Below are 22,505 nucleotides of genomic sequence, written 5' to 3'. Positions count from 1 at the left end.
CAGTGTTCGCAAACCGTACAAGCCAAACCGAACCGGTTGTTAGTAAATTGCTTCGTGAACCCACGGTCCGTTGCAGCGAAAGGCGCATGATGTGCGGGTCGGCGACCGTGTTGCAGGTTTGCTTGGCGAGCGGCCCCCTGTTGGCGAGCGGAGTCCTGCTGCCGAGTGGTTTCGGCGAAGGTGCGACCATTTCGGTCCGCCCCCGCAGTGGTTTGGGAAGCCAGTTGAATTGCGACGCGCTCAGCTTCAGGAATGTGAGTGGAGGAGTTCGAAGCGTGCGCCGCGAACGTGCGAAGGTGTTCTGCTTCACGCTGGCGTGGCTCTCACCAGACGAAAGCGAGATTCACCCGTCGACGTCGATGCCTTTCTGCGCCCGCTGAGCGCAGCGGTTTTCTTAGTTGGCGCCATCGCGAGTGAAACAGTATAGGCGGCGTTTAAGCACTGCTGATGTATATTGAAGCTGCACTCCGTAGACGACGAGGCGTCATAGGCTAATCGGACTCAAGAGACAAGCCATGTGCGGAAACTGCGTCACCTCAGCAGAAGGCACCTACACCGCCTACACCAGGATACACCGCGTTGAAGCCTCCGCTGCGCTGAGACTGCCGACGTGCTCACTGCCGGCGCTCGTTAGCGTCATGATGCAGTACTTCGCTTCACCGCTCCTAGGTGGCGGCGCAGTTCCGCTCAAGGAGAGAGACCATGTTTAGCGCGTTCGCGCCGGCGTCACATCCGTTACAGGATGTTGATCGTGGACCCCGGCATAAAATCCTTTCGTGTTAAATGCCGGCGTCTGTAGCAGTGAAACGGCACCTGAATTTCCATTGGCTTCCATGCCACATCACGAGCGCGCCTCGACGAAGCAGAGCTGGCGAATCGGAACACCAGCTGCAGTGATATCACCCCAGCTGTAGCGTGAGAGGAGAGGGCATCACCGCGACGGCCGTAACCAGCGCGCCTCGACAAAGCAGGTGCGGAGACGCGACGCCGCGTAGCGAGTCGTCGGCGAACCAGTCACGTGACACGCGCGTGTGGGTGCCGCCGTCTGGCTCTCGGATGCCGGCGCAGCACAGGCTTCAACACGGTGTATCTTGGTGTAGGCTGTGTAGGCCTTCTGCTGTGGCCTGTTATCTCGCCCTGATTTTCACTGGGCTTAACTGCTGCCGCGCCTGCAGGCCTTGGTGGCCGCTGCTGCTTCCTCGGTCTCTCGACGCGCGGGACGTCGGTGGCATGCGGCGTTGGCACCGCCGGCTGCTGCTGCTTGCTGGCTCGGGCAGCACGTACGGCTATTATGTATTACTCGCAGCGCATAACTCGAAGGACCACTCAGCGGCGCCTGTTAGGCAATAATGCCTTCGCATTTCCAACTCGTCAGAAGTTCTTAGGTGGGCTCGGAATTTTTTAGCTTTCTCTTCACAAGATATTGTCTGCTACGGTGAAGCACTCATTGATTCCCAAGCAGCATGAATTTCTCTCTGGTCGCTCCCCTACCACAAACCTCGCAAGTTTCACGACGCAGATCTCCACACCATTTACAGAGACCTCAGCAAAGCTTTTGACGTAATAAGCTACTCCCTGTTTCTGGTCAACCCTACGCACTTTGGTGTTGCCTCGCAAGTTGTCAGTCTCTTGGGCAGATATGTTATGGATAGGTCCTGTTATGTTAATGTCAATGGCTAAATGTCTTCTTTCTACTTGGCAGTTAGCTGCGTCCCTAAAAGATCGTAATTAGGACGACTGATTTTGATTGTTTTTAATGAGGACGTTCTTTCCGCTATTCATAATTCTTCTTTCTGACGACATCAAGATTTTAAAGTAAATTCATACTGCAGGTGACTCCCGCATCCTGAAGTCTGATTTGTTTTGTTTTTCTGAGTGGTACAAAGCTAACAAACTCACCTTGAATGCTGCCCAAACAAACGTCATGGTTTTCACTAGAAACACACCAAGAATTTCTTTCTCTTCCGTACATTCTTTACGATTCTGTAAGATCTGTGAGATCAGTAAACTCTGTGTACCTTTTGATACAACCTTACATTTTTCGGCTTCCAATAAACGCATTACAACGCAGGTGCAGTGATTTCTGGACTCTGCTTGCAGACTCGAGGGAATTCAATTCACCTACGCCTTTCCGCAAGTTGTACACGACAACCTGCCTTTCTCAACTCCAATACGTGTCCGTAGTCTGCAATGGTATTTCTAGATCTAACAGTGACATTATAGACCGAGTCCAGGGAACATTTCTGAGCATATATCAACACTGCTCTGCTAATATGGACACTGGGCCTTGCTTTAGAACTGTTGGATTATTGATATTGTCCTTACTTCTCTGCAGACGAAATCGCGCTGACTTCTGTTTCTTTCCAAATTCCTTCACGGTATCCTCACCTGCCCTGAACCCGTCATTTGTATCATATTTCGTATTCCGTGCATGATCACAATGGAAGATAAGCCTTTCCGTGTTATTGCCTGTGATCACAAACACTCAACCTTCAACAGAATAAATTGAGCCTTTAAAGCGCTTGCTCTCAATCATCTTAATATTTTTCATAACTCGCTGTCATCGTTTTTTTCCCGAGATATTTGCCTTGTTCTGTCATAGTCTCACGCATTGTTCAACTGCCATTCTTCTCCTTTTTTTGTATTTACCTTGCGATTTGTGGTAGGTACACTCCTCTATTCACAATTGTTCTTTTTATTCACTGCGTTTTTTTTCTTTAGCCCATATTCCCCCTGGAGTTTTTTTGTTTTTAATGTTTGCATGCGCCAGCACTCAATGATTAGTTTTGTTCCTCGGCACGGTAAATAAAGTAAGTCACTGATTGTTGTTGTTGTTGTTAAAATGGGTGAAGACGGATGAGAGAAAGTATTCATGCACTATACAGCCAACACAGCCAATGTGGTGATAGAGTCGCCCAGAACTGATATTGTTTTTCGTTGGTCCATAGATTCTTGTAGTGTAACGACGTATTCAAGTAAAACATCTCGAAAACGTCTCAATCACATTAGTATTATTGAAATCGCGCGTCCTTTTTTTGGAAACAAAAGGAAGGTCGTAATAATTCGGGTCCAAAGGCATTGCCAACTTTGACATTGTTTTTTTTTTGTTCTTTTGACTCTCGTTGTTTGTTCTGAGAAAACATTTAGGCACTTAACGAACAAAGGAGACGAAGCGAAATGTTAGGAAAATCAAAATGACCTTAAGTTGTATTCGAGAGACTGCTGTAGAGACACAAGCAACGAGGAAAAATATAGCATCGTGACCCACAAATCCCACAATGACCCACAAATTCAATACGCAAGAGTATTTTATTCATGCATTCAAAAGCTTGGCGGGCGCGTTACAGAGGGGGTGGGGGATCCATTGAATGAACGGATGATGTTTAGCACACACAACTAGGATCTATAACAACAAAGGAGCAGGGCGAACAATCGAGCTATGTTGTGCGTTTGTCCAGCAAGTAAAGCAGCGGTGTGCACTGTGTGTTCCGAGGGCCTGAATAATTTCGCATCTCCACTGATCTGAAAAGCAAGCATCCGACCAAGATTTATCGGTTTCGTTGGAAAATGTGGCTAATCGAGAAACGGAGAAAACTCCGAGGAATATTGGCGGAGAAAAGGGAAAGAGACCTTTTTTTCCGCCAATATGTTGCACCATTTAAAGTATAAACATAGAAGATGAACCAAGTGACCTCCATCAAAATGTTATGAGTTGACTCTAAGCAGGGCCCTTTACGAAAAATCCACGGTTCACTTTCATCATCTTCCGCGCAGCACACGGCCGCTGAAACGTGCTGCTGAAAAGAAAGGGACAAACACATGCAATAGCGCACGCATGACAGTTCGCAAAAACAAACATAAATCTGCGAGCGTAAATTGTTTATGTACAACCACAATTTAAGTGAAAGCGTAGTATAGGGTAAAATTTGGGAGATGACGGGGTGATGCCGCCATCAGCGTGTAAATAAATAAATACATAAATACAAAAGTCGCAGTTTAGCCCAAAAGGCGAATCATCGATTGTGATAGCAAATTAGTGGACAACTATACGAAGCAAGGATAGTAGTTTTCTCGGCCGCACAAACTTGGAAACACTCGCTTACTAGCTGAATTAACAAGCGTGATGTCAGCGCACACAAGCAAACATGAACGCATCACACAAGGTGAGCGCGGACACTCGCTGTCAAAACGCTGGTGGGAGCAAGCGCGGCAGCAGCAGCGAGCGAAGCGGCCTTCGTGCGGTCTATCGCTTCAACGCAAGAGCGGCGAGAACACAGCGCACACAGATGTATGAGTCGTCTGCAGATCCCTGTCAAGATACGGCGCGCGCGGCGGCTGTGCAAAGTACGCGCTTGTTTGCGGAGCCGAAGCCTCCCCTCCCCCCTCCCTCCCACGCTGCCTCCCCACTTTCCTCCTTATACGGCGCGCAAGATTGAGCCGCAATCGTCAGTTACCCTTGTGCCCGGTCGCGAACAAACGCGGAATTTGAAACCGGAGCACAACGCCACCCCCGCCCTCCCCTCTCTCCCTCCTCCCCCACGGCCTTTCGCTCGACGGAAGGCTGCGCGTTTGCTCTCCGCATTCTTCTTCGCGCGCGCCAGATTGAGCTGCAACCGTGGGCTTTCCTCGCGTGCTTTTATTCGCACATACAGCATATGACGCACGGAGACGGTTTTAGCGCCCTTAGATTTTATACGGAACATCGCGGCGACGGCGACGGCAAAATGCGCCTCGAGTGTCCATATAATTGCTAACGCGATAATAAATAAATGTGAGACTCTGAGGCAAAAGTTCTAACGTTTCACTCTACAAGAAGCAAAGTTCCGACCATGATATCGCGCGAATATATGTTTGTTACTCAAGTGAACCTTTCTATAGTGCCACTTGATAACAGTAGATATTTGGGCTTTTGGTACCGTCCTGTTAGACGTTGATAGCGTCAAAATTATGGAATAAACCGATGTTCTAAGAGCGCTAGTGCGCAGGCTCGTATCTGTGCGTCCTACTTGCTCCTCGCAAAGAGCACCTGAAATTTGAAAACAGGGATTGTTTTCCCTTCGTAAGACCTCCAAAATAGAACTGGAAAAAGCTGTATTAGTCATGCTTAAATAACTACACCTAATTAGCAGGCCGAAAGAAGTGAGGGGTTCTAAAATTTGTCGGAATCTAGTGGCACCACCACGAAATTCAATTTCGATTGCTATCTGGTCTATCTTTGGTGTACGAGTGTGCAGTACCTGCTGGCTGTAATGACTAAATAAATAAACAAACATACAGACCCAACGTACATCTTGGTACGTATACGAAACAGAGGTTTTGTGAAGTGGTTAACTAAGCATAGATTTGCCCACTTTATTCCTGTGTCTTTGGCATAAATGACACAGGCGCGCGCGCACCCGTGCCGTACGTAATGTGACAACACGTGGCTGTAATCTAAAACAGCTATATCACAGTTTGCGTTGGCACGACAGCAGTACACGTGAGATTTTGGCCTTATGGTTAGAGCGTCGGGCTACATGCTGCACTGGGGCGGGGGGGGGGGAGGCAGAGGTTAGATCACAACATTGGAGCACGCATTTCAGTTTTTACAACGAAGCTGGATATGACTAGGTTCTGGAAAAAATTGGGTGCGTCTATCAAGCCGTCTAGATTAAGAATTTTTCCCCATACGAAGATAGTGAAATACCGGGCCGACCTGCGGCAAAGGTGAAGCAGGCTTTAAGCACACTGCCATATTGCAAAATAAGCTTAATATCTTAGGTCCAAATACAACCCGTATCAGATATTAAGCTGATAAGAATAGATAGTACACTTTGATCCACGTCGGCAACATCTGCGTTTGCACCACTATCTCTTTGTCGGCGTTCCAAGCGCTTGTGTATCCCGTTTCGTTTCTTTCCGCTCTCCCGTGGTGGCAGTCGCGTAAGCGTGCTGCCCGCCACGACCACGAGACGGAAAGAAATGCGAACCGTCCATGTGGCCCCGATCCATCAAGCTTGGAACGTTTCACCGGACCAACGGCCAGGTTTCAGACGGAGTTTGTGGGGAACCAATTTTCGGTGGCTTGTGTTGTGTGTGTGTGTTACCGCTTGTGGTTTTCGAGCGACCTCACAACCATTACTCACTGCGGAACGTCGACCAACGCACGGTGAAGCAGTGTGTGCCCCCGGAGTGCGGTGAGGTGCGTGTCTGTTCCACGTTCCGGGATTCGTTCGTAAAAGGTGTCATGCTGCATTTTGCAGCAGTACATGGATATGTGTGCACCTGGTGCCTCATCATCTTTCGAGAATCAACATCGCCGAGGAGTGACTAGTCGCGCTTCGCCTTCCATTTATGTGCAAACAGCGTTTGAGGTAAGGCAATGGAGAGCTCGTCATTAATGGGCCCACATACACAGCTTCCCTGGTCGGCCACCTTCAAGGAATGGAATGTCACATTTTTTTTTTATTTTTTTAAGCGCGAGCTATTCCGCACGACACTAGCATCAGTACCCTGCCGCCATAGTCGGGCAAATCTGGAAGGGTTCACAGTGAACGCTTCGCTTTGAAAAATAAATAAACGGATGGGAAGGAAATCGCGGCTTACCACACTGTAATTGTCTAACACAGTTGGCTGACGCAAATGTGCGCGCGCATGCTGGCGAATTCCCAATACAGCGTGACTGTCATCTGAATAAAGTCAGTCGCGAATGACGTTGTCCCCTGTCCTCTCTTTTCTTCGTATGGTTCCGCGTCCTTTCCACTATGATAAGCATGAACCAACTTGCCCAGCAGGACAAGCAGGGAAAAGTGGTGTAAAAAAAATAAATTTGGGGTTTTACGTGCCAAAACCACTTTCTGATTATGAGCCACGCTGTAGTGGGGGACTCCAGAAATTTCGACCACCTGGGGTTCATTACCGTGCACCTAAATCTAAGTACACGGGTATTTTCGCATTTCGCCCCCATCGAAAATGCGGCCGCCGTGGCCGGGGTTCGATCCCGCGACCTCGTGCTTAGCGGCCCAACACCACAGCCACTAAGCAACCATGGCTGGTAAAAAGTGGTGTACTGTACACTGCTCTACACTAAACGAATTATTTAAAAGTTCAGATAGGACTTTAGTGAAGCTTACCAGAACAATGTAGCAATTTGAAGTTAATTGCAATGCACTGTATCACATTTGTACGCTTCTAGAAGATTGAACAGATGAAGTTAACCGAAATTGTAATATCAATCTTTTTCTTGGTGCGTGTAGTTGCGAAGTGCTATTTATATTGTGCTTCAGGTTTGTTTAACTATCTTTTGCTGATTATTAGTAAAACATGAGGCTCCCAAATGATAACTGTGCTTCTTATAATGCGTATTATTTACCTTACAAATTTCGTTTAGATCACTCCAGCTCTTTCAATATTTCACATGTACTAGAAATAAGGCAATCTTACCCGTGCCGGAAGTAAAGCTTCCTCTTAGCAATCCCATTTCACGAACTACACCCCTCTTAGGATTCAGCCGCCTTCTAAGGCGACATCTCTGGCTACAACTTATCAGTGGCATTTGCTGCGTTTTTTTTTTTATTTTGCGAAGCATTGCAAGACTGTGGCAAAACGTTTTATTAATGCGTAATTTCTTTTCTATAATATGACTCTCTGAAAGGCCTGTGAACACTAAGAGCTACGGTAATTCTGTGAACTGTCTCCTACTGCATAAGGTTTGTCTGGTTTGGCTGCGACTTCATTCTGGCTTAGTTTTGCTTACTTGCTTTTCCTAGCTTACACACGTCTACCCACCGCCTTTTCGGTGGCAAAGAATGCTTAGGCTCCAGCAGACAATTGTCAGCTTTTCTCGCCGCATCCGGCCTCTTCACTGCAATCGTACCAATTGAGCCGGAACAACGGGCACGAGCGCGCCTCGAGGGAGCAGGGCGGCCGAAAGGGAACACCAGCTGCCGCAGTAGCACATGAGGCGTAGCTTGAGGGGAGAGCGTAGGGTGCACCTATATCCTCCTCACCCATCGCTTCGTACAGGGTAGAGACATTAGAGAGTTTTCGCGTGTCCGGTATCGTGGTAAATGCAAGCGAACTGGCCGTTTTGCCGGATGAACCGACAAGCAAACGTGAACGTCCCGTACGGTGTAGTCACCTGGTGGCGCCATCTTTCGCCTAATTGCGGTTGTCCCTCTGGCCCACTGGTTACCAAATGTCTCAGCAAATCTAGATTCTTGCTCCGCGATCTCGACGCAAGAGGTCACGTGCTGGGCCACCACTGTGGCTTCACGGAGCGTTCGCTTGCCAAGGCTGGCTGCGTGACGCAGTGCTCCCTGCTATAGTTTCTTTCATCTATGGTCTCCACCCTGTACGGAGCGGTGGGCGAGGAGGTCATCGAGGCACCCTAGGTGAGTGCATCGCCGCGATGCAATGTCACCCTCGCTGTCGCTCTCGCAAGACTGTGTTATGCGCCCTTTCCTTGTCCACGCAAGCTCTCGCCTGCGTTCTCCCTGCGCGTCGGTAACGCCCAACGAAAACGCGCCAAGCGCCTCAACGGACTTGATTGTTCGCGAGGTGTTCGTAACGCGAAGGACGCTCAGCAGCGTTCAGTTGGACATTGGGCCAACCCAAAAATCTTAAGCAGGCCCGCCTCCAAATTTAAGTAGGTCCACCTTGAAATTTCAAGTTGGCCTAACCCCGCATTTCAATGTGCCAATAAACCCAAATTTCAAGTAGGCTAACCCCGAAACTGAAGTTGGCCCTCAATCCAATTTCAATTTTCCCCACCTCCGAATTTGAGTTTGGCCCACGTACAAATTTCAAATTGGCTCACCCCCAAGTTTCAGTTGGCCCACGCCCAAATTCCAATTTGGCCTACACCCTAACTTCTAACCTTAAGTTGGTACAACCCCAGATTTCAACATGCCCCTCCCCAAAATTTTACTTGGTCCACGTTGAAATTTCACGTTAACTGACCATCAAATTTCAAGCTAGCCTACCCCCAAATTTCCCTGCCCCCAAAGCCTACCCCCAAAGCTTCCCCATTATTTTCTAAGGAGCCGTACGTATCTTTATTGGTATTCTGTTCATTTAATTTTTTGCTTTAAATTTTTTCTTATCGCTTGAAAGCTACCAATCATCTACATTTACACTATGATAACAATTTAATCTCCCAACTCTACAATTTAGGATCGTTTGCGCAGATACAAGGCACTACAATTTTCGCGTGACACGGGTGTTTAGCTGGCCAAAAATGCTTACGCATTAAACGAGACAAAAAATCTAAGTTTTGCCTTCTATTCAATTCAGCTTTTCTTTTTTTGCACGCATGCACTCTTCAGTACACAATGGCGATGACATGCAGCCACTATCATTCACTTGGATACTTCTGAATCTCTCTGTTGATTCACGTCATAGGGATTGCTTGTACTATGATATGAATGGCCATGACGATCCACACCATTTGTTCCATCTGTAATAAGTGTACACGAAGTGTCATTGCCGCTGTCACGAAGCGAACTCTGTGTTCGTTCCTCTTCTGCAGCCGAATACACAGAGCTTCTAATTCGTACGTGCTGTTTGCCTTTTGCCGGCCGTCTTATATGCTAATGTGATCAAGACAGCGATTGGCTATCCTCCACTTGTGAACAGTTCTGACATAAAAGGTTTTGTTGTGGATATGCGTTCCGTTTTTGTGTGTGTCTGTGAATACACGCAAGCTGGCTCGGTTTGCGACGTGTGTAATAACATGAATCCGACGCAAGCGGGTCAAGTTAGTAATCGGGCTCAGACAGCCGTTTACATGAACTCGCTTCTGGTGGTCATGGAGAATGGCGGCACGCAGCGTCAAGGCGAGACATCAACGCATTCGCACAAGGTTTTCGGTTCGAGCATCCGTCTGCAACAGCTCTGCTCTATTTTATGGATTTTACCAATACAAGGTGTCGCTAGTGCGCTGAGCAAGGTCTGCTAAGACTGCTGTTCTGGTGCCAAAATTGGTTTTTGGACACTTTGCTTTAGGACATTTTATGTCTGAAATGAAAGTAAGCCTCGATTCAAGTGTAACATCTAGGAATTTGTGTTCATTGTTCAGAGGTATTTGTTGTCCGCCCAGTTCTACACAAGGATCTGGGACCAGACCTCTCTTTCTTGTGAAGGGAACACAAGAACATTTGTGGGGGTTGATTTTAAATCCATTTTGGTCTGCCCACTTGGACACCTTGTTAAGCCCTGCTGTACCTGTGTTTCACACACTGTAAGGTTGCAGGATTTGAAACCTATTTGTATATAGCCTACGTAGACGGAATAAAAAATGGCTGGTGGCAGTGAAGAACGAAGTGTGTTCATCTTAACGATAAAGAGCGTGGAACTGAGTACTCCTCCCTGGAGTACGCCAGTTTCTTGTCTAAAAGGTCGCGATAATACGTTGCCGATTTTCACGCGGAAGATACGACTTGACAAATAGCTTTCAATTATGTTCAGCATATTTCCACGGATGCCGATTCCCGACAAGTCTGGCAAGATCCCGTAAAGCCATGCTGTGTCATACGCCTTCTCCATGTCGAGGAATATCGATAGGAAAAACTGTTTATGTACAAATGCATCGCGGATATTTCCTTCAATGCGCTCAAGATGATCGGTTGTCCACCGTCCTTCTCTGAAGCCACACTGATAGGGATCGAGCATATTGTCGAGTTCAAGGAAATGTATGAGTCTGCGATTAACCATTTTTTTCCAAAATCTTACACAGACAATTTGTAACAGCTATGGGACGGTAAATTGCCGCCAAGGAAGGGTCTTTACCCTGATTTAGAACAGGGACCACAATCGCTTCTTTCCATGTGGATGGAAGGTACCCCGCAGCCCAAATTGTGTTGAAAATTGCGAGCAGTGTACCTTGTACGTCAGTACGTAAGTTTGTGGTCATGTCATACATGACTCGGTCAGGTCCCGGTGCAGAGCTTTTGCATGTGTTCAAGGCAGCTTTCAACTCAGCAATACTGAAAGGCCGGTTATACGGTTCATTCTGTCTGTATTTACGTATGATTGGCTTACGTTCTTCTATTTCTTTATGTTTAAGGAAGGATTGGGTATAGTGGATTGAGCTCGACGCACGCTCAAAGTGCTCCCCTAGGGTGTCTGTCTGCTCTTCTACGGTATTCACTTGATCGTTCACTAGAGGCAACGAATTTATTTGCTGCCCCTTTAGCTTCCTTACGCCATTCCAAACATTCGCCTCCTGAGTGTAAGAACTTATACCTGAAAGGAACCTCACCCAGCTTTCTCTCTTCGCCTGTCGCCGTATCCGCCTTCCCTGCGATTTTATGTGTTTATATTCAATGACATTTTCTGCATTCGCCGATCTACGCAATATTCCCCCATGCCTTATTCTGCCTCTTTCGCGCATTTCTACAGTCATCATTCCACCAGGGAACACGTCTTTTAAGTGAACCATCATTCGTTTGTGGGATTAACTGTTCAGCAGCATCGCAAATAATAGCGGTAAAATCGGCGACAGCATTATCTATATTAATATTGTTTATAAAATCGGTTGATAAATGAGTTGATTTTTTAAAATACGCCCAGTCAGCCGATGCTAATTTCCAAATGGGAACATTGGGACGGTTGTCATGCTGCGGTAATAAGTTTAAAGTTATAGGAAGGTGGTCACTTCCAAAAGGATTATTGATGACATTCCATTCCAGATGAGGCAGAAGTGAAGCAGATCCTATTGCTAAGTCTATGGATGAATATGAATTGTGTTGAATTCTGCAATATGTTCGCTCCTTTTTATTAAACAGGCAGGCACTAGAGGTCAGAATAAAATTCTCAACGAGTGGGCCTCTTGCGTCGCAACGCGCGTCTCCCCACAACGTGTTGCGGGCGTTAAAATCGCCTACAAGTATGTAGGGCTCCGGGAGCTGTTTTATGAGGTTGTAGAAATCGGCTTTTTGGAGGTGATAGCTTGGGGATATATATATGGTACAAACACTTACCAACTTATTGAAAAGAACGCCTCTGAATGACACTGCCTCGAGGGGTGTTTGTAAGGCTACGTGGCGACAAGCTACAGACTTGTCTGCAAGGATTGCTGCAACGCCGCCCGAGGTGTTAGCCTCACCACGGTCTTTGCGGAAGATGGTGTACTGGCGAAGAAAGTTTGTGTTTCTACGCTTTAGATGCGTCTCCTGAACACACAGCAACTTTGGGTCATGTTTGTGTAGGAGTTCTCTAATATCGTCAAGGCTATGCAGAAGTCCTTTAACATTCCATTGTAGTATTTTTGTATCCATTATGCTACTTGTGTTTAGTGCTGTGTGTTTAAGAGACGAGGATTAGCTCACGGGGCCTTTGCAGACGCCCTGACTGGAATGCTGTCTTTCTTGCAGCGATCGAGAGAGCCTCGCCGCTCCTTAGCGCTGGTGGCGCCGTCTTGCTGGGGGTTGTGTCCATTGCCTCTTGCGAGGCGCTGAACACGCGCTCTTCCGAGCGCTTTGTTTGACGTGATGGCCTCGGCACGTTGGACGAGACCTTACTACATGTACTACATGAAAACGAGGGAAGGTGTGGACTTGGCGTGCGAAAAATTGGAAACCATTTTTGGTGCGCCCTCTTTTCTGAGGGCGATCACGTAGGGGAGGGAAGGAAGTATCCATGTGTAGACGTGCAGTCTTCGGCAGCAACGGCAGCTACCCACCATGGAGTCTAACAAGGGGACGCTGCAGGGCCTGCAAACACAGGGCCTGCAAACGCCAGCTGTACGTTGCCACTATAACCAAATATGACATAACCTAGGTTGGCTACTCACACAAGGTTAACCCTTGCTGCCAGGAAGCTCGGAAGTAACAAAGAAATGAGAAGGAGACAGGAAAGATGGAAAGTGAGAGAAAGACGAAGGTTGGAGGGAGAAAGACACAGGAAAAGGCAACTACCAATTTCCCCCGGGTGGGTCAGTCCGGGGGCGCCGTCTACGGGAAGCCGAGGTCAAAGGGGTGTGTTGCCGCCGCCGAGGGGCCGTGAAGGTCCGAACACCCGGAATCGGCTCAACCCCCAGGATTCCCTTTTCCCCGGACACGGCTAAGCCGCGCACGGTTACACGTGGGAGGGTCCAACCATCTTCTTCTCGGGTACGTGGTGTCGAAACACACCAAACGCCTGCTGACGCAGACGCCCTTGCGGGGTGCTGGCGAGTGCCTGGAACCTCTTCTTTCTTGCGGAACTTTACAAACTGCGACTCCGGGTGAGCCACGGAACGCCACATCGCCAGCCCTAACGCCACCCGCACCAGCGTACGACTCGCGCACGTACGAGTTTGCTCGGAAGCGAAATGGAATACAAGGTGAGCGGCACGGATCTGCCGGCCGCAGAATTGAACCAGGAGGAATGGAACGAAGTCCTGAATGCCCGAACATGTGAGCCTGGGCACCAATACAATCAATGAAACCGAAGAAACGCAGTAAAGCAAAGCGGCGTCAGCTGACGCATCGCCTCCTCTAATTCGTCAAATAGAGGAGGCGCTGGCTGACGGAACGCAAGCAGAGTGGCGTCCACTATAAGCGTCCCTTCAAAGGTTGATGAGACAGCTGCGGCGCGTCTTCACGTAAGGCCACTGCCATGGCTGCCAGTCGATGACTTGAAGACCATCTTTCGCCCAATGGCCTTCGTCAATTTCGCCCAATACAACGATGGAGAGTTACGCGCGGCTGTAGTCGCCAACAGCGGACTGCACTCTGTGGTTGCCGAGTAGGACCTCATGTGAACCGACCTGCCCAGGAATATCTTCACGGTTTCCACTCCTTGCGTAGACCGAGTTGCGAAATACGCTAAAATCGGAAAGCTCAAGATACGCGGCAGCAAACTGGCATTCCATGCATACATTGCTCCGCCGGACGGGGCACGACCAGGAACTATCTAACGCGCCTGGAGCGATGAGTCGCCGCAAGACGTGCGCAGATAATTACGTCGGGCGAATCCCCTCCTAGCAATTGTACAAGCCAGGCACATGGGGCGTACCTTGCGCTCATCGCTCATCCACTTCATGGCCGAGGAGCGTCCGTCCTCGGTGAAAATGTTTGGCATCTTTTACGCCGTCTTAAATTTCCTCCCGAAAGTGGCGGCCTAGCTAAACTGCAGTCAAGTCGGCCACAGACTCTGCCGGATCACCTCGCCTGCCAAAGCTGTGGCCAGAAGCCCCCGCAGGGCACCCTTGCACTCCGAAGTGTGTCGTCTGTGGGGACGCCCAGACGACGGGCCACGGGGCATGCAAGAAACACTTCCAACGTGGCAACAGTCATCCCTCTCGTGGACGACAGAGACAGCCACAGCAGCAGCAGGAGTTCCATCTCGAGAAGGAGTCCTTCCCAAGAATAGAAGACAAAATCCATGGCAGCAGAAGCAAAAGTCCTCGACGAAGTGAATCCCGGAGCCAGGACCCCGGGACCCAATCCGGAAAGGTGAGCTGGGGAGAGCAAGCCTTCCACTCTAGCAGAATACGCTCCCAATCAAGAGAAATTTTTAAAACTCGGGAGACTATCGGACATCTGACTAGAGAGAATCAATAGCTAAAACAACAGTTGTCTCTGGTGCTGGAATTCTCATCTTAGAGATGACCTCACTGCTGTATTCAAAGCAATTGATATATGGCCATCAAATAGCAAGCTCCGCTCCTATAGCGCTAATGGGTGATCTTAGTGCACCGTACGTAGACTGCGGGTACAAGAGAAACACTCGTAAGGGCACCAGACTCTTTCAATACATTCGGAAAAACAGGTGCGCCCTAGTCACTGATTATGCTCGCACTGTTGCCAATGCGTGTGGCTAGTGTGCAATCAGTACCAGTCCAGGCTACCCACCCCAGCAACACCACCCCAGGCCTTGCGAACCTTAAGAACGTCCGACAAGCTAACTTGCCACACACGGAAGTGAACCTCGGCAGCGATCATTACATTCCAACAATTACGCTAACCTGTGCCAGTTTACGTCCGCAGTTTCTCCTGAAACCTATTGTTGATTGAAACAAGATCTGTCAAATCCGAGGCCAAAACCCGACAATCGAAATTCACGACTACAAAGACTGGGCTTCTAAGCTAGAACGGTGTGTAGCTCTTAGCAGAGTTGCCCTGATAGAACATATCCGCGATCCAGCAGACAGCAGGCTACTCCACCTATGGGAGGCCTATCAGAATTCGGAGAAACGATGGCTTAGCCAAAAGCATAATCGCAAATTAAAATGGAAAATGTTGCAACCGCTCCAGCTTGTCACCGAACACGCGGTCGAGCTCTCGTCAGAGCGATGGAATCAGATATGCAACCGACTTGATGGCACTCTACGTATGAAGAACTCGTTGTCCCTTCTTCGCGATATGTTAGACCTGTGCCCCTCGCGCTCGGAAAATAGTAAGCAAATCACCAAACTCCTGTTCGATGTAGATAAACAAGTGAAAGACCTTGAAGCTGCTCTTAAAGCCACATACTTCCCCGACCTAAAGTGGAAACCATCACCGACCTATAATGGCACCCCAAATTCAGACTTGGACGCCCCCATCACAGAGGCGGAGGTATGGGCGCCTCAAGCAAGCTTCGCACCACATCCGCCCTAGGACTAGATGGAATTACTAACAAAGCACTCCGAGATTTAGACGCCAAATCGTTGGCCACTCTCACCAGTTGCATGAATCAATAATGGGAGCAGGGCACGCAGCCCTAGGATTGGAAATCAGCTAGAAGGTGACTTTCATCCCCCAAAATAACAAGCCTTTAGACCTTAAGAATATGCGGCCGATCTCTCGCACCTTATGCACCGGAAAATTGCTGGAGCATGTGATCATAAATCACCTTAACTGTTACATGGAGAAAGAAAAACTCTTTCTCCACACCATGATTGGTCTCCGAGCGGGGCTCTCAACTCCGGATGTCATGTTACAGCTCAAGGAGGATGTGCTCAATCCCATTTTCCCCCACATCACTAGATCACCTACAATTAGACACATTCAAATCCAATTTTTTCTCCATAGAAAGCAAGGAAACGTCGCAGGGAGCAGTTATGTCCCCGTTTCTTTTCAGCATTACTGTTATCCCGTTAGCGCGGGATCTTTACAAAATTCCTTCTGTCAATAACTCCTCGTACGCGGAAGACATCACCATCTGGGTCAATGTCGGCAGCCATGGCGAAATTGAATCAAAACTACAGCTGGCCGCTGACACTGTTGTTAAGCTTTCCTTTAACATTGGTCGAAGCTGCTTGGCGGCTTAATCGGAACTCCTGGTCATGGACCTAATAAAACCGGGATACCTCTCAAATACATTTCACTCTAGATGACACCCCCATCCGCAGGGTTAAAAAATCGAAATTCCAGGCCTCAATATTTCTGACGACGGCTCGAACGCTGCGACCATAAAATTAATCCGCACTGCAATTCTCAATACAGCTTCACCAATTAAATGCACCTCCATTCGTTATCGCGGCACGAGGGAAGCAGCTACCTAAGCAGCTACAATCACCTACTCCATGCTTTACATCTACCTGATAGAGCAGCTCAACAGACCCATCCACACCGCCTATTAGATCGCTCTTCATTTCCCTGAATGAACACCCGCAGAGAAACTCGTTCAACTAGGCGTGCAGAACACTCTGGCAGAGCTCGCAGAAGCGTACCTCTTAGGTCAACACCAAAGGCTACCGCGTACAGAAGCTGGTCAAATACGCCTGCGCTGACTCGGAGTCAACCTCCCCGGTCACGCCACGGCCACGCGCCTTCCTCTTACTGCGGCCAGCAATAACTTCTGCATCGTGCTACTTCCCAAGAACACCCAACCAGGGAATAATCGAGGAAGATGGGAAGCTATATATAGAGCCAAGGCTATGCACAAGAGCTACCCTCCTCATAGCCCGGCAGTTTACGTAGAGGCGGCCGAACATTCAAACCGACCGGCTTTCGCAATAACCGTTGTAGACGGATTCTGAAGCTCTATTGTCAGTGCGTCGATTCCAAATTTGACAGAATCCGTGGAACCAGAAGATGCAGCAGTTCCTTTAGCATTTGCTGGCTCCTCCGCTAAATATAATTTCTTAAGTTCTAAAACCGCAGTTAGTAATTACGCCAATCGCCAAACCGACTCCTCGGCTGCCAAAATCCTCGATTCATCTCTCCCACCTAATCACCTCATCACCCTCCTTTGGGTCCCTGCACCGAACGAACACCCAGGCAACACAGCCGCTCACACCCAGGCCCGAGTACTCGTCAACCGGGCTGAAAGCGACCTCCCTGCGTCTCGCAGTGCCAAGGATCGGCTCCTCAGCTACCATGAGTTCACCATGTTTTACAGAAATTCCCCGCCTAATGTACACTCCACCGCACCGCATAAATATCTTCCCAGAAGTGACCAGGTCTTGTGGCGCAGACTTCAAACGACCAGTCATGACCCCTTTACTTCTGTCCATTATAACCCACGGTGAAACCTCTCCTCACTTCCACTTGTGTTTGAGCACCACAGCCAAATTCAGCCCCATCTTTATAAATTGCCCGATCAAGCCCAAGCCCCCGTGGCAAGGGTCACATCACCAGGAGCGATGGAAAGGTGCTGTGCGACTCTACGCTGGGCCCGAGGTGTCGCTGAATCCTATCGGTCACTGAAGGGCCTATCGTCTTCCTCCTTCCTTTTCTCTCTCACCTCCCCCCCCCCGCATAATTTCCTCGTGAATCAATAAAATTGTATAGCTACCTACCTATGGTTACAATAACGTTGCAGTGCACAGTGCTCGTCTTCGAGTTGTCCAGATGCCGTTGCCAACGGCGATACCTAAAACGCTGACGCCTCTCGGTGGTCCCGCGCAAGTAGTAGCACTAGCTGAACCGACGCGCCGACATTTATGCTCAAATTGGCCGGGTTGGGCCAACCTACCCCATGCAGTCGGGCTGGCTCAACCCGACTCGGCGCTCGTTCACCCCGACCGGCTAGCGCTTACACAAACTCGACAGGTTGATACCAGCCCGACAAGCCGACTCGACCAGCATTTGTAGAGTTCACGTAAACGCTCTTGTTGAACCACATTGCGACTACGCTCGACTTATGCAGACTCAGAATCACGCATGCTCGGTGTGAGCTCTCCAAACCCAAACTCAGGCTTACATAACTCAGTTATGCTCAGATGACGGTCATGGTCAGACTTACGCCCTTAGACTCACTCGGGTTCAATATGAACTTTGACTTCTTTATACCGATTACTTATATTACTCTTAGAGTGCAGCTCCCAGGCGCCCTTTCCTGCGGCGAGCGCCGGCGTTGCCCCTCGTAAGCGAGTGAATGAGCACAGTGAACGATGAAAGCGAACGCGGAGCACAGCGGGAGATGAAAGACGGCGACAGCGAAGAGAGCGTGAGGAGCAAAGTGGATGAGAAGGGTGCAGCGGAACCATGAGGCGGAAAGCGGAGGAGGAGGGTATGGCGAAAGCGAGAGAAGAAAAGCGCAGTGCCGCGCAAGACGGGCTTTGCGGCGACGTTGGCTACGAGATGACGCGAAAGCAGCGCGGGTCATCTTTATGGAAACAAAGGGCTGCACGAGCGAATGTCTGTCCGTCGCGTCTGCTGGGAATGGCGGCCACGCGCTGCCTCTCGCGATCTCCCGATTAGAGAGGCAGTCGCGCCACTCTGCGCGTCATTTGCAACGTGCCGCACGACACAGATTGTCCGCGCCAACCAATATATCGCGAAACGAAAGCACGTGTACAGCAGCGATCAAATTTCGCATTAGGGAGGATCGTAATCGTCGGTGAATTTCTTTCGTTCTCACCAACACACTGCCCTTCTGTTTAACGAACTGTTTATTCTTCGTTGCGAACAAAATGTGTTTAAATTGCACAAAGCAAATAGAGCAATTTGACTTGCAGAAGTGGAGCACCTAAAGAGGCCGACATTTTTGCGCGAGAAATCACAAACTTCAGGCAGCTAAATAAAAATATTAAGCATTTAGCTTTTTTCTTCATTCATTTTCGGGCACACGTTGCAATGAGAAAATTCAAACGTAGCAGTGAAGTCATGTTTGCTTAGCTGAAATCCTAAGCCTAGCGCCACGTTCCAGATATCCGTCCCTAACATGCGCTAAACGATGCCTTGGCATTACAGATAAGATTATCACGAAGTGCTTCACGCACACCTTTGGGCAACTTGACTATCTTGCATCTTGTAGCACAACTTTGAGTCTTTAAAAGCGGTAACTTAAATCTGGAATTCTCATATCATCAACCAAGACACAAAACACATTATGACACCAGCTAACCTTAATTCTTAACCTCACCTATTCCTCCATTTCGAAAATTTTTTTCTGCCTACTACTCAATTTAATAAACTATTTCATCATTTTACGTTTATATCAACTGTACGACTTCCTTTTCCCATGTACACCGGCCCCCGTCCGCTTCTGCGCACGTCACTCTCCTATTCTCCTATTTGTTATTCCAGTTTCGTTTCACCCCTCCTATTTCCTTTTTTTGTCTGATTTCTATTACATGTTTTTTGAAACACCCTCACCAACACATTCCGAAGTCCCAGACGTCATTATACCTTTTTCGGCGCCTGAGCCACACAGGGTATTTCCATTTCTGTATACTTCCGTAACGACACCTACGTTGAGCTACTGGGGCTAACGGCCCTTGAAAGACCATGCCGCTGCCTTCCATATACGCCGTACATTGCATCCCAGAGTACTTGTCGCCATTTTAACTACTTCAAAATTACTAGACGCATTGCTGCTATGCTACTAAAGTCACGCTTTCAACTCAGTTTTTTTTTGCCTGTTGTGTTACTCGCGCACTGACCGCCTAACCGGCTCTTCTAATGCCACAAAAACATGCCGCCAACGACACCTCTGAATGCTTCCTGACCTCTCGCTTCCCCAACGCACTCCCGTGCCCCCCTTCCTTTTTTTTCTTGTTCTTTCTCCCCCCCATTCCTCTTTGGTTTCCCCCCCCCCGCCCGTTTTTTTTCTCTCTCTTTTTCTTTCTTTTCTTTTCTCCCCACCTTTCCACTCCCCCGCTCTTGTCCCCTCGTCTTGGAACGACGCTCACAGACGTCAGGCGCCAGCTCTCTTTACCTCAGAAGTATCTCCCTTTATAAGCAACCGCCACCGACGACAAACGCACGTGACGTCACTGCACTAACCCTTTAAACTAACATGCCGAGGATCCCGAGGCCTCCTTTGACGAAGATGGGTCCTCCTATCGAAACGTTGGCCAGCCTTTATGAGGCACCTTATCCCTGTTTACAAATTTTATACCACAGTGTGCTATTCCATTTGTCAGCCCCTTTTTTGATTTTGAACTTAAAACCAGATATTTCGAAAGTGGCGTTAATGTTATGACTTTTGCTAAGCCGAGGTGGCTGCACTAGAAAACGGTTCATTTTTGCTCTTGCAGCACGTTTCTCAATGTAAATGATGAAAAGAACTGATTTAGCCTTTCCGTTTATTTGCTGCATGAACATTGCCACTAGCCATGCAAGCACTTTCACGGGATGTTACAGAACATATTCCTTGGGTGCTTACGTCTTCTTTGATTTGTTGCTTAGTCGCCATGAATATAGGAAGCTGATGAATATTAACACATGAAATACTTGAAGCTGTAACATCCTCAGACACCTTCCAGAAATGAACCTAAATAAACGGAACAGCGCTGTCACAAAGAAATCTTAAAAATATAAGGTCGTTTACTCATTATTTTATTCTTTTAACTTGCATTCGCTTTTCCTTGTACTACAAGCGGCACGTTAACGAAGCACGAACGTAGCATACACAAGAAAAAAAAAAGCCGATATTTTCTTTAGTAGCCAGAAAGAGCAAAGGCTTAGAAAGAAGGCGACCGTGTAAGACTATACAACCGCTACATTGTATCGCTACGACAACAAAGTACGAGGCAGAGCATGCCAGGAGCACGCATGTCAATTTTGCATCTATTATTTCTTCGGTGCGCACACGCCATCAACGCTAATGTAGCTAATCTTTCTGTTAGAATTTATCTCTAAATTCTGTAACAAAAAAATGTTGCGAATTATTATTAATAACGTTTGTGGTTCCCCGCACATCGTGATATATATATATATATATATATATATATATATATATATATATATATATATATATATATATATAGAGAGAGAGAGAGAGAGAGAGAGAGATAGAGATAGAGGAGGTCCCGAAGCAACATACCTTCATGGGACCTTTTTTTTACAAACGAAACATAATAGAAGGGCAAACGACATAACATCAAGGCAATCAATGCAGTATTTGAAGTTTTATGTTTACGAATAAATAAATGAGAAGTATAAGGATAGCACCGCTTGGTGGTAAATAAGTCTTGTGTTCCGTCCTACTCGCTTGTTTACCTCAATAAATCAAGTAGCATTGACTGCTATAAAATTGCTTATGCAGTTCTTTAATACACCACGATGCACCCAGCCAATTATTTAGCTGCAGTATCCAACCCTCCGGTATTGTTGCAAAGCTGACTCTGAGTGCACAACAAGATTTCTAATTCATGGACTCAAAGCTTTTTTTTTTCAGGGTCAACTTCGGGGCCGAGTGGCACAAACATAAAAAAGCGTACTAAGGCATGCAAACTTGATGAGACGTCGACGCTAACTCATGCCACCGCAACACTTAAGCGCGCATTCACGCTCTCATCAGTCCACGCCCTTCATTGAAAGCGCGCCCAGCCCCGGAGTGCAAATCGCGGGCCCAACCGCAGTCGCGACACCGCGTATGCGTTCTCCGCGCACCCGGTGCGCGTCGTATCCACTACACGGGCAGGCGAATCAACACAAGCGGCCCGAGAATAGCCAAATCGCCCGCTCACCTTTGCAGCAGCACGCTGTTAACGAAGCTAGGAGGAAGATCGTTACAACTCCGGCACTGAATGTCGCTGGCATTGTCGAGCTGTTGAAGAGAAACACGCAGCGGTCAAACCCGACCGACCGTTGGGACGCGGCGACCTAAAAGACACGCTCCACGTACTGTACCGAAAGCGAACATCTGCACTCTCGGGACGGCCAGTCGATAGGGGATGAAACGAACAGCGCAATAGAGAAAGCGGGTGAGACGACGCCGCCACCGCCCGCTCAATGCGGCGCCGTCTGCTACAGACGCCGCCCATTGGCTCCTTCATGCCATGTGACCTGCGAGATCGGCTCCCGATTGGCCTAGGCGCGCGGGACGTCTGTGACGCGTCGCCGGCGGCGCCGGTGACGTAACCACTCTCTGGTGGCGTCGTCTGCATCCCGAACAGGGACAAGAGCCCTTCATTTTGTTCCCTGTTTGTTATCTTTCTGTCTGCCGTAGCCTCTTTCTCCCTCCCCTTCATTCTCTCGCGTGCGCTCGCGCTGGTATTGCGCCGGTCGTATCGAGCGTTGATTGCCGTCGCTCGGGCGGCAGTACGCGCCTCTCTAGTCGAGCCGCCTATTTATTAATCGTGATGGCGAGCGCTAATTTAGCACTCCTATGAATTGGAGTGGTTAGATCGCGCAACTTGCTCTACATGTACGTGCCAAGAGCGA

The 22,505-nt window shown here is 48.5% G+C and overlaps 1 protein-coding gene and 1 pseudogene across 3 annotated transcripts in view; both read right to left on the bottom strand.

Annotated features, from left to right (window-relative positions):
• LOC135917220 (uncharacterized) overlaps nucleotides 1-22,018 on the bottom strand; it is a 77,787-nt gene extending 55,769 nt beyond the window's left edge. For all 3 annotated transcript variants that reach the window (XR_011507507.1, XM_065450755.2, XM_065450756.2), the window contains exon 1: nucleotides 21,809-22,018. Coding sequence is in view for 2 of the 3 variants with exons in the window: in XM_065450755.2 (XP_065306827.1) it covers nucleotides 21,809-21,881 (73 nt within the window). In the remaining variant the exon portion in view is untranslated. The remainder of the gene's footprint in view (nucleotides 1-21,808) is intronic.
• LOC135917241 (U2 spliceosomal RNA) lies at nucleotides 5,653-5,833 on the bottom strand (annotated as a pseudogene).
• Nucleotides 22,019-22,505: the final 487 nt, after the last annotated feature.

This window comes from Dermacentor albipictus, chromosome 7 (genome assembly GCF_038994185.2).
Source record: "Dermacentor albipictus isolate Rhodes 1998 colony chromosome 7, USDA_Dalb.pri_finalv2, whole genome shotgun sequence".
NCBI classification, from domain to species: Eukaryota; Metazoa; Arthropoda; class Arachnida; order Ixodida; family Ixodidae; genus Dermacentor; species Dermacentor albipictus.
This window is presented reverse-complemented; position numbering and strand designations above follow the sequence as displayed.